This window comes from Cinclus cinclus, chromosome 11 (assembly GCF_963662255.1).
Source record: "Cinclus cinclus chromosome 11, bCinCin1.1, whole genome shotgun sequence".
NCBI classification, from domain to species: domain Eukaryota; kingdom Metazoa; phylum Chordata; class Aves; order Passeriformes; family Cinclidae; genus Cinclus; species Cinclus cinclus.
In genome coordinates this window covers 21,316,542-21,329,044 of record NC_085056.1, presented here as the reverse complement: position 1 = coordinate 21,329,044, position 12,503 = coordinate 21,316,542, and the positions used below count along the sequence as shown (strand labels likewise).

The following is a 12,503-nucleotide window of genomic DNA, read 5'->3' as shown; positions in this document are numbered from 1 at the left end:
CATTCTACCAGTCTCAATAATGTCCTGAAAGGTTAAAAAAAATAAGTTATCCTTCACATTTGAAAAGAAAACCAGATTGTCAGTGGATTAAATTAGAGGACACTAACCTGGCAGCCCAGTAACACAATTAACTATTGTTATATGTAAGATGTATTAATTTGAAATGAAGGGAGAAAAATATCTGTGGCATTTCACCCCTCCTGCAGTCATTACTTTCCTCTACTACTAACACATGCTGGAATAGGGAAGGGAAGGGAAGGGAAGGGAAGGGAAGGGAAGGGAAGGGAAGGGAAGGGAAGGGAAGGGAAGGGAAGGGAAGGGAAGGGAAGGGAAGGGAAGGGAAGGGAAGGGAAGGGAAGGGAAGGGAAGGGAAGGGAAGGGAAGGGAAGGGAAGGGAAGGGAAGGGAAGGGAAGGGAAGGGAAGGGAAGGGAAGGGAAGGGAAGGGAAGGGAAGGGAAGGGAAGGGAAGGTGTGGGAGGGGAAGGTGTGGGAAGGTGTGGGAAAGTGTGGGAAGGTGTGGGAAGGGAAGGTGTGGGAAGGTGTGGGAAGGTGTGGGAAGGTGTGGGAAGGGAAGGGAAGGGAAGGTGTGGGAAGGGAAGGTGTGGGAAGGGAAGGGAAGGGAAGGGAAGGGAAGGGAAGGGAAGGGAAGGGAAGGGAAGGGAAGGGAAGGGAAGGGAAGGGAAGGGAAGGGAAGGGAAGGGAAGGGAAGGGAAGGGAAGGGAAGGGAAGGGAAGGGGTGTGGAGGCCCAGGGGCCTGCCACTAGGGCCATAATGCTGCAGTCCTGCAGAAGCAGAAGCAGGCAAGGAGAAGCACCCCTCTAAGGTTATGGTGACAGGTGCCTCCCTCCCATAGGCCTTTGCAGGCACAGCTACCAAAACCCAGTGCTGATCCCAAAGTAGGGGTGGATGGAAATGTTGCTCTTTTGAGGCAAACCGTGTTTCATGCTTAGTCAGCAAAGAAGGGCAGAGAGATAATTTAGACTAGAAGCCCAGAAAGGAAGTGAATTAAAAAAGTGCCAAGCGGTTTATCTGGGGTAAGAACGGAATAAAACATAAGCTGTGTGAAGGGAGGGAGTTTCTCACAGGTGCCTTTTGTGGTTTTTGGGTGCACTGTTACAGACAACTGAGTGGAGAATAAAGAAGCTGCATCACAGGAAGAAAAAGGCACAGTGGCCATAACTCTAAGGCAACAATAGGGCCTGTGGTGGGTGGTGGGTGCTGAGCCAGGGCAGGGCATTGTCTGGATGCTCTGCCACCACCCAGCAGTGACAAGAGACCCTTGCATGCAGGAGGTGCAGGATTATGTGATGTGTGAAGCTGTCACTGGGACAGCCAGCAGGACAGAGAAGATAATAGAAACAACCATTACCTGCAAGTTTATTGATCCCTCCATCGAAATATCAGCCAGACAATTCTCTTTCTGGGTGGAGAAGGTAAGTTTCTGGATTGCATCCTGACATTTAACAGCATTGCTGAGGGGGGGTGTGTGCATGTGTTAAAGCCACTCTTTACCCTTCCTGAGGCACTTTGTGAAGTGAGTGAAGATGCTTTTAGGGATGAGAGTGGTATTTAACTTCCCCAATGTAAAATTGCAGTTACAGCTTCACTGCCAAGGGGGATTGTGGCCACTTCCAGAGAAATGCCAGTCTCTCTGCTCAGTGTAAAGGGAGGTTTTTCAGGATCCTCCAAGGCACAGGGATGTCTGTACCCCGATGCTGTAGGGAGGCTGGGAAAAATGGAGATTCCTGTGAATTCCTCAGGCTGACAAGGAAAAACCCATCATCTCCTGTGTCTCTTTGCCCTCTCTGCTGTTGGCATGGATGCTTTATGATATAGCTATATGGTATAGCTCTGTGCATTTCCCTGAGCCTCACCTGCTTCAAAGGACCCCCAGACATCCTGCAGCTGCAGTGATGATAACACTGAGGCAGAGCAGGTGTCCTTTAGTCTCTGGATCCCAACTCCAGCATCATCTTCTCCTCTCCTGACAGTTGTCTGAAAAAGAGAGGATGTTTCCTTATTTGGTGTCTGTAGTTTCAGGCCTCTCTTCCAATTCCTAGGCTTCCACTGAAGTACAGAATCCCTGGAACAGGCAGTTCAGGTGTAACTAGAAGCTTTTCAGCTCTCCCTGATTCTGCCTGGCTTCTGCTTGATGCCACACACACAAACTGATTCATTGCATGCCATGGCACAGCACCTGCCTGATATCAGTACATGCAGAACTAGTTTCCCAAACCCTCTGGTTTCTGCAAACCGTGCAGGAAGCCCATCACTATGGATAGAGAGGAAGGAGGAGCCTAGGCTGCTCATAGCTTTGAGACCAGACACTGTGTCCCTGTAGCAGGGGCTGCAGGACACATGTTGCAGATGAACTGCTTTGATGAGGCTGCTAGAGCCATTAAGGTTGTAAGAAATGTCTGTATGTGAGTGATGACCATCTACTGCTGTTCTGCCCAACAGAGAGACAAAACTGGAGACAAATGGTCTGGATTGACTTTTCTGATTTAGATCTTGTTTAAGCAGTTGCCTCCTCTCAGGGGGCTATTCCCTCATCCATGTGTGGGAGTGTTTCCCTGTCCCCCAGGGAATGCTGTGGTTCTAAACATGAAAAGCATCTGCTTTAAAGACAAATCTCCTGGAAGGGTAGAAACAAATAGAAGGGGGAAATAGAGATGTATGCACTTCTAGGGCTGAAAATTGTGAGATGCAGCAGAAGCAGAAGGAGGTCTGTGGCTAGCTGAGGCTTCTTTTTCCTTGTCTCCCGTTTCCATAGAAACCCAGTGATGATGTCCTGACTCTGCAGTACAAGCCTTTGGCTTTAAAGAACACCTGCTTGCTGCCACTCGACCTTATGCTGGACTTGGAGCAGCCGTTTCTGCTCTGCGATGCGGACCAGCAGCCCCTCCCGGATGGCCAGGTGAGCAGCCCTGGACTCCTCCAGTGGGGTCTGAAGAGGAGGGATGTGGTGGTGCCTTTCTGTTGGGAGAGCCTTGAGTCAAGAAGTTTATTCTGTAGTGTCAGCAGTGGATTGGCCTGAGCTGCATCAGCAGAGCTGCTGAAGGAATCAAAATCTTATCTGAATTGAGAAGGTCCATCCTGGCTTTAAGGCACAAGGAGAAGGAGCAGGCAACTAGGTCTGGGCCAGCCATGCAGTAAAGGGGTCTCCTGGAAAGCATCCCAGCTTTCCAGCAGCCACCCCCTTGTCTTGCTGCTGAGCACAGAAACAAGGGCTTGAGGGAATCCTGGACTAGACTGCTGTGGCTGCAGTCACACCCTTGCTGTAAAGAAATGCATGATGAACCAAAAAGCCCATGCTGGGATCACATTTTAAGCATTTACTATTTCAAGCTGTCAGACCTTGGGACATCATCACACAGGTGATTAATTACTGTTCATCTCCTTGCAGCCTGTGACAGTGGATGTAGGACAGACCTGTCATCTCTACATTGCATTTGACCCATCATATAAACTGGATTTTCATAGCTGGAAGGAAGAGAAGGTTCTGAAGATAAACATGGTCAACGGCCATCCTTATGTGGAGTGTATCACCCTTCAAGGAGAAGTCCACTTCCCCAGTCTCCAAATCCAGCCCAGCACCCTGGAGTTTGGCTGCATCCCAGCTGGCACTGAAGAAGTGCGTTCTCCGGAGATAACCAACTGCAGCCCACTGCCTGTCCAGTACCACTGGTCATTCCATTCAGACGGCCAGGTGAGCAGGCTGAGGTATGTGCACCTTTGCCCTCTCCTTGAAGCTCTTCTTCCTGGCGTCCCGTTTGTACTTTGCAAAGAACAAAGCTGTTTGTGCACTGTACTGTAACAGTGGATAACAACTGGACATAGCCAGTAGGACAGCTGGATATACTTTTCAAACTTATTCTTAGTATTCATTGAAGTCTCATCCTTCTGTACACTTCAGCTCTGCTGTAAATTTCAGAGACTTTTTTTTTCACAAACTTCTAACAACTTACTCTGGATCTATAATCACTGAGACCAAAGTGAGCCAAAATGCCAAGTGGGATTACTCTTTCTCAAAGCCTGCAGTCACACAGAATGAAGCAGTAGATAAATCCTCGTGTGCATCCCCATACACATAATAGTCCGGTTACTGACAATACTACTTACAAAGGGAGATTCAACATGTGCAATAACTTTTTTACTTTTGCTACAAATTGCCTGAAAGAATAAGCTGCAAATAATAACTTGAACCTGTTTAAATTCAGGGATGGCATTGCAATACCCTAAAAAATTCTAAGGGTACCTGGTGCTGGTGCAGTATTACAAGAGAACTGTAAGTGTGTATTACTAGTTGTTATTCGTCTTAGGTAAAAATGGCTCAACTCAGCTTTACAAAGCAGGAAACAAGTCATGGAGAGTTGAAATGAAGGAGTTGGGACAGTGTCACCTGTCTGTTTTCTGTGAGAGATGCTCTTAAGCAGTAGCGGTAGTAATGTACTCATCTCCTATAAGTTTGCTCCTTGTCAACTACTATCCACCTCTGCAATTTTTTCTGACCTTTTTGTTTTCTCATTTCTGCAGTTGAGTGTCAAAAGGAAACAGAGAACTTAAATGTTACTTCCAAAATATTATGAATTGTTTTCAAAGTAAAAAATACTCAGAGCGTTTAGAAAACGCAACGGAAGGGTTGGAATGCATAAACAGTAGAAGATCTTGAACAGTATTTTTACATTATACTACGTCAGCCAAACAAATGGACAGTAGGGCTTGAGCAACAAGGATATAAATGAAGTTTTGTTAAAAGGGCTTGTTTTGGTCTCTATGTGATAACTGTCATCCCCATGATGGAAATACTTCACAATCCATTTAAATTTTCCTAGGCTGTATTATTTAGCGATCAGCCGTGATTTTTTTAATTTCTGTTGTACCCATCACTGAATCATCTGAGCACAATGTCCGAACAAGACAAACGGCAAAGTAGAAAAGGGCTGCAATAACTGAGCAGCCAACAGGATAAGTCATATTGGCATATATTGGCTTTGCAAAATCCTGTGTGAGTGCTTTCGTTTCTTCTCCTCTTTGGTTTAAAATGCAACACATTCTCATTACTTCTGATGACTCACCTCTGAAAGAAAAGGGCAGTAGATGCTTTTGGCAGGGTAAGTTGCATTTACAAATTGGTTCACCTTGTTGGCAGCAGGACTGCATTTTTTCTTATAAAAGCTGCTCATCAGCTTGAGTGGGGAGAAGGTGCAAAAGGGTGAGAGGGGCTGATGGATCTCTGATGGTCTGAGGATCCAATGGAGCCAAGAGCTGGAAGGTGAAATACCATTTATTGAGTTCAGGGGTCTTTAGGGGAAAGGAGTGTGTGCCTGAAAGCTCTGTTCTGTCAGCCACATTCACCTAGTCAAAGGGTTTTTTCCTGCACCCGTGTGTGTGGCCAGTGCCACGGGATGGCAGCTCTTTCTGCTGTGGGGGCACTGCAGCCTCCAGCTGCAGAGTATGCAAACTGAGCTGCATTGAAATGTGTTCCCCAGGGCTCAGTGTTGGGGCTGGTCCTGGTTAACACTTTAATCGACGATCTGGATGTGGGGATTGAGAGCAGCCTCAGTAGATCTGCAGGCTCCCGGTTGGGTGGCAGTGTGGATCTGCTGGAGGCCAGGAAGGCTCTGCAGGGAGACTGGGACAGACTCGATCCATGGGCCAAGCACAGAGGCGTGAGGTTCCACGAGGCCAAGTGCCACATCCTGCAGGTCAGCAGTCGCCTCAGCGTGAGCCAAAGCGTGCGCAAGGGGGCAAGAGGCCAATGGCCCCTGGCCTGTATCAGCACCGGTGTGGGCAGCAGGAGCAGGGCAGCGCCTGCCCCTCTGTGCTGGGCACTGGTGAGGCCACACGTCAAGTGCTGTGTCCAGCTCTGGGCCCCTCACTTGGAAAAGGACATGGAGGGGCTGGAGTGTGTCCAGAGAAGGGCAGCAAGGCTCATGAAGGGTTGAGAAAATGTGCTGCGAGGAACAGCTGAGGGAGTTGGGTTTGTTCAGTCTGGAGCAGAGGCTCAGGAGGGGCTCCAGGGCTCTCTCCAACTCCCTGACAGGAGCGTGCAGTGAGGCGGGGCCGGTCTCTTCTGCTGGGCCTGCAGTGAGATCCAGAGGAACTGGCCTCACGCTGAGAGAGGAAATTTAGCTGTTAGGAAAAAAATATTTCAGTGTTTGTTGCAGTTTATAATCATTGTTTTATATTGCATGGAAAATGGTCTGTTCTGTTTCCCCTTGTTCTGTTTGTAGCATGGTTTATCCCTCTTACCAATCTCTCCCCTTCAGCGCCGTCCCCTTGGCTGTGATGTTATTCTTCCCTCCCCTATCCCTGGGTTCAAAAAGGCCTGCTATTTTCTATACATCTCTCTCTCTCTTCCCATAGTAACAGTGTGCTGGACAAGAGCCACTGAGTGAGAGCCTTTTCTGGGTTTTTTCTGGCTTATTTGCCTGGCTAGACATCCTAGAAAAGCACTGTTACTCCTTTTCCCGTAAATTTGCTGTAAAGCACCTTAATTTCAAAGTTAGAATGATTTGGAGGGAAGGGGGTCACATTCTCCATTCTAGAGAGATCCTGCAGACACCTGTCTTTCCAAGCAAGACAAGCTGACAATTAACAATTTATTGCCAACTGTTTAATTAAAAATTAGTTAATTAATTTAGGTAATTAAAGATAGGATAAAGGTGTTCACTGGAGCTTGCAAGGGTAGCTGCAGAGGTCTCTGGTGAAGGGTGGGAGACCATCAGCAGCAGAAGACACGATGTTGCTGGCTCCTGCTGGATGCTGCAGCTAACACAAACGCTGTCACTCAGGTGTTAGTTTCCAGTGCACCTGCTTCTTGGGTCCTTGGCCTTTGTCTGTCTGCCGTAACGCAGAGCGTTTTGGTTTATCAAGACACTCCTGCTCCTGGGCTCTGCCTTTCACAATCACCTCTACCTTCTTCAGAGCCGGCTTCAGCTTATGAGTCCTAGGAAGAAAGGGACTGGTATTAGTCAGATGAACATTTCCAGCCAGCCACTTTTCTGTCTCCTTGCACTGCACACCATGTTGCATCCTCTGTCTGTGCAAGCAGTGAGCAGCAAATTAAACAACTGCACTCGCTGCAGGGAGGCTGCAGAGGTGCAAGGGCAGCAACATGACCAGCTAAGTGCCTGGGGACCAACCACAGCACATGGGGTTCCATGTGGAGAAGCAGGCCTTGCTTGTTCCAAAAGGAAGCAGAGCTAGGGACTGGCTGGTCCCCGTATCTCTCGTTACAGATTTTGCAACCCTCCAGGAGCTTAATGTTTCATAGAGTGTCTTTTCACAGTGTCTCCCTAGCAAGGCCAGATGATGATCTTTCTGTGCTCCTCTGGGTGTTTTGCTGCCTCTCTGGGGCTGCCTGTCTCCAAGCCCACCTCCCCATCCCAGTCAGAGGGACTGAAGGGAGGGTCTTAAGGGATGAACCAGGCTGTGCTTGGTGATGGCCAGCAATAGGACAGGAGGCAATGGGCAGAATCTGAACAGGAAATTCCACTTGAACCTGAGGAAGAACTCCTCGCCTGTGCAGGTGACAGGTTGCCCAGAGAGGCAACAGTGAGGGAGTGTCCCTCACTGGAATTATTCCAGAGCCCTCTGGACACAACCCCATGTCATGTGCTCTGGATTGGCCCTGCTTGAGCAGGGAAGTGGGACCAGATGACCTACTGTGGTCCTTTCCATCCCATGCCACCCTGTGACTCAGTGATACCCATCCGAAGCGGGAGTTCTGGGCAAGTGCGTAGACGTTGCTCACCTGAAGAGTATGCTGGTCCTAAACTTCCCCACATGCTTTGGGGAGAACAGCACGTGAAAGATCTGCTTTTGGCCAGGAGGGATGATGCCGTGGCAGGGGTGGATGGAGAACAGTGGCAGGTCTTTTTTGTCATCTGGGCAGATTTCCAGGGAGGGACTAAAACGCTGCACAGAGAGGTGTTTTTGTTTGAAGCGCTGTAGCTTCTTGGAGCGGTCCTGCTGTTTGGGCTGCTGCTGCTGAGAATCCTGCTGCTGCTGCTCAGAATCCTGCTGCTGCTGCTTGGACTGCTGCTGCTTCTTGGCAAGCTGCCGCACTCCAGAAGGATGCATCTCAAAAGGATGCTCCTGCTGCCATCTGAAAGGATGCGGCAGCTTTCTGTGATGCCTCAGAGGAGTGGAGGAGAGGAACTGACCTGCAGAGAAGAAGAGAACACCTTTCAAAGACAAAATCCTATGTTCCCAGCAACTCTGCCTCCTGCTGCAGGTAGGTGGAGGAGATCTGGAATGCACTTGGAACATCTCTAGCCGAGTACGTTCAGCAGGAAATAGAGCATCTGGGAGCAGGGTCTGCCTGCAGAACACACTCCTGTGCCAAATGAGAAGAGTTGGTTTTAGACAGTGACTTTACATTTGCCCTGGAGTGGGGAACTGCACACAGACAAAGGCTGCAGGGCAGCTCACTCATTACACCATTGTTTTTCCCAGTCTCAGACTTGTCAAAGAGATGACCCCCTTCCAGGTCCTGACCCAGCGTGTGGCTCTTCCCAGTGGCTGGCTCAGCTCCTTTGCAGAGCAGAATGGGCAGAGCAAGAACAGAAGGGGTGGAAAGGCAGAGGGGGACAAGGAGAAGACTCTCCAGCTGCACTGGGGAAGATGCTGATCAAAGCGGACGTGTGGACAAGGATGCAAAAGCAATTCATGTTTCGGGGTCAAGTGGCAGGGTCTTCTCCCCAGGCCCTCAGCCACCAAGTGAAATGCCCTTACCCGTCCGAGTGGTTGAGTATGGCTTCTTCACTGCTTTACTATCTGCAGCTTCCATCCAGCTGTATTCCAGGGTTATATTTCCTGTGTTGTGTATCCTGAAACTAAAAAGCAAGAAGGAGGAATAAAAATAAAAAAAATAAAACAAGTCCAATAAATATAAAGCAAATAGTGCAATAACATTGTCTGATGGACTCCTGGTACCACTTTCTGCTGAGGACCATCTTCTTCTCCAGGCAACTCTACTATGCTCAGACTGCTGTCCTGGGTGGCCCAAAAAGTATTTCCAAGTCTGGAAGTTTAAGAAGAAAGGGCCAACGCGGTGCCCAGGACATTGAAGCTAAGAGGCTTACTCTGCACTTTAGGTCTTGGCTTGACTGCAAACTTATTCTTGAGCAGATGAGGACAAGTGACATGCAGTAAAAACAAACCCATGGCTGGTCTCAGCAGAAAGATATGGCAGCACTGAACCTCTGCTGACCACCGTCTCCTGCTTGGCTTTGTGTGCACATAAATGGGCCTGTGCTGGTTTTGGCTGCGGTAGAGTTCGGGGAAGCGGGCACTGGCTCAGCCCTGGCAAAGGCAGCTCCCGCTCACAGGGCCTTGCTGGCCTCCAGCACTCACATGTCTTTCCTTGTCTGGTTGGGCAAGGTGTCCTTGAGCTGAACCATTATCAGGTTCTGTTTGAACTCGGTGTAGCCAACAACAGCACTGAGGTACACCTTGGCCTCCTGGATGCTCTCATCCACAGTGTAAGCCGGTGCCGGTTCTGGTTCTGGGGCTGTCTGGACCATCTGCAAACAGAGGAGGGAAGAATCACTGAGCAGAGCCCACAGAGTCAGGCTGACAAGGGAATCTCTTGGCCTCCAAGATCAGCCTCACAGAGGGACTAGAAAGGACCATTCACTTTTACTTTCCTGGAAAGATGACAAGACTGGGACTGATCCGCTACAGTAGTTGTTCCTACCTGTTGATCAAAGCAATCACTACCACAGCTGTTAATATATCCATGGAGACTATAGCTGCATTCCAGTCCCTCTACTTCAGCCTTGTAGAGGGACTGTTTTTTTTCCTGGTCCCCTACAAATCCAGCAGGTCTCACAATTAGGATTGAGTTTGCCTGCTGGAGTTCTGTGGATAGAGAACCCCAAGACTGAAGACCTCTAGAAAGCACCTTTTTCTTCTTGTCTTAGGAGCAAGTGCTCTCCAGATGTCATGTGTGGAGCAACAGCCACACTGCTGGGAGCTGGGAGTGGGCACTTTGGGAAGTGAAAGATCTCACTAGGAAAGTCTCCAACTGCAGATGTGCTGACAGAAAAGAGGATGGTTTAGAGGCCTTAAAATGGTCCAGATACTCGGACAGGACTTTCACCCAAGATGAGTATGTTTGGCAATAATGACAATAAAAGCAGGAGTCTCTGGAGATGATCCTTCTCCAGACTCCTCCATTCTGTCATACTGAGCCTGGGCTACTCCATGATGAGATATCCCCCACAATACAGAGACCACAACCATACTCTGGTATCCATGCAGACAAAACTCGGAGTTCACCAGTATGTGCAGCAGAAGTGTATTTCTCTCCACTTCAAAAGAAGAGACATAGTGCAAGAGACTTAACTGCTCGTTGGTGAAAAGGCACCAAATGAGATGAAGAGATTTCTAACACCATTAAATGGGATAAAATCATATAACGTTGTCTCCCATTCAACATGGGCTGCAACACTTGTGCTTGTGGCACAGACTTCTAGTTTGTGTGTGGCTAAAGGTCCCTTGTCAAAAGGCTTTCCCCTCTTGTGTGTTTCTATCTGGTCACTGTGCATCCACCTCTCGCCTAGAATGCACTGCTGCTGAACCCCACAGACTGAAAGTTTGTGTGTGGCTAAAGGTCTCTTGTCAGAAGGCTTCCCCCTCTTGTGTGATTGTATGAGGTCACTGCATCTCCCCTAGAATGCACTGCTGGTGAACCCCACTGCTGCCCAATGTCCAGAGGAAGCAGGAGCTGCTCAGCCAACCAACAGTGATGGTGTTATGGTGGTTCTTTTTGTAAAAGCTGGGTTGGCTTTTTTGCCGTTGTGCTCCTTACCTTCTTTTTCACAGGCCGGTTGGCTGCCATGTCTTTCCTGGTGGTATCCTCCATTGTGACAATGCACATTCGGTCCTCCCAGTCCTCAACCTTCCTTTGTGGTAGCTCAGAGTTGGTCTTGATCACCTTACATTTCACAGGGTGCCTCCTGAAGGTGGCTGGGACATCTGATTTCAAGGTGACTGTGATGTCCTTGGCACATCCAGGGTGGAGGTGTCCCATCTAGGGAGAATCAGGCAGTCAAGACCAAACTGGAAGGAAGCACTGCCAAGGGCAGGACTGACAGCAAAAGGGACTGATGTGGTGAGATGCTGTGCCAGGAATCTGCACCTCGGTGTGGATTTATGTGAACTCTGATAGACAAAAGTGTGAACAGAAGGTGCCACCTCCCATAACGTGAAGCCTTTTCTGCAAGGCTGGCAGCCTTGGCCCAGCCAAGCCAGGGACTGCATCTCCTACATGGATGGCACTGGAAGTGGCTATCACTGCTATGTCAGGACTCCCTGCCAGCGCCCAGGAACAGCAGGGCAGGGCTTGAGCAATGGGGAAAGGCAGAGCAGTCCACGCTCACCTTGGGGGAGAACTGGAATGCGGCGTCTGCCTCCCACTCAAAGCGCATGACCTTCGTACTGGTATGGTTGGTGATGGTGAAGGTCCTGCGGTAGGGCCTCCCGACAGGACAGTCCCCAAACTGGATGTGATTCAATCTGACAGCTGTTAAGGAGGAGAGCAAGAGATCTCAGTATGCAGGGAGCTCCACCCGCCCCTTTCATGTGCACAGACAGCTGTATGTTCAATGCTTCCTTGCTCCAAGCCTTCCTCCCCGTGGGAGGGAGTTCCCCAGGCCTCTCCCCATCCCACCACTTTCAGAGAAACACTCTGACACATCCCTAAGCCAGCGACATGCAGCACGGCACACGCTGCTCTGCATGCATGGCTGCCACAGCCACGGGCCACCAAGTCCCATGGCTGACAGCCCAGGCCTGGCTAGAGAAAGGACACACTTGATCAGATATTTTCTTCTTCCTTGCTCCACCTTGGCAGCCTCTCCTCTCTTACCATCAATAATGTCTTTCTTCAGACTGCGCTTAGCTCTCCTCTCATCTGTGTCTTCCTCTAGTCCATCAAGGGTGAATTCATCCTTGTGGCCTTCACCCACCAGCTCTATTAGGGTCTTCTTAGAGTAGATGTCTTCCAGTAACACACAAATCTTCCCTTCCAGATGTTGAGTCAAGGTGGGTTTGAAAATGACATCAATATTTGTCGATTGCCCATGATGCAGAAGGAAGAAAGGCTTCTCTGGGGGCTTGCTCTCTGCACAGCAATGGAAATCAGAGTTAAGTGATACAGCTCTACAGAGGAAATACTTCCATAGGATATATGAGGAAGAAGAGGTTGAAACCAGCTGCCCTCTAAGCACAGGTTCTACCCCAGTGGTTCCAAACCCTCTTCCTATGTTCACGAGACTGCCACCTCCAGACACATCAGCACTTAGAGCAGCTGAACCTCACGTTGATGCCCAGCTGTCATTCCATCTGCTTCCAGCCAGTTCCAGCCATATGGAAAGCTGAGCCAGAGAGTGCTTTTGGCTTCTGCTGGCTGTTTGTGTGCTCAGGGGCTGCATCTGTTCCAGCTGGTACCTTCCCAATGCAGCAAATACCTCAGAGGGTCCACTGAGGTA

The 12,503-nt window shown here is 49.3% G+C and overlaps 1 protein-coding gene across 1 annotated transcript in view; it reads right to left on the bottom strand.

Moving 5' to 3' along the window:
* Positions 1-6,672: 6,672 nt before the first annotated feature.
* Positions 6,673-12,503, bottom strand: part of LOC134048157 (hydrocephalus-inducing protein homolog) — a 74,944-nt gene continuing 69,113 nt past the window's right edge. Inside the window, exons 62-70 of the mRNA XM_062499757.1 lie at positions 11,882-12,136; positions 11,394-11,536; positions 10,823-11,044; positions 9,364-9,533; positions 8,743-8,843; positions 8,440-8,541; positions 7,760-7,892; positions 6,817-6,952; positions 6,673-6,768 (exon numbers count right to left, since the gene is read on the bottom strand). Coding sequence (XP_062355741.1) covers positions 6,673-6,768; positions 6,817-6,952; positions 7,760-7,892; positions 8,440-8,541; positions 8,743-8,843; positions 9,364-9,533; positions 10,823-11,044; positions 11,394-11,536; positions 11,882-12,136 — 1,358 coding nt within the window. The remainder of the gene's footprint in view (positions 6,769-6,816; positions 6,953-7,759; positions 7,893-8,439; positions 8,542-8,742; positions 8,844-9,363; positions 9,534-10,822; positions 11,045-11,393; positions 11,537-11,881; positions 12,137-12,503) is intronic.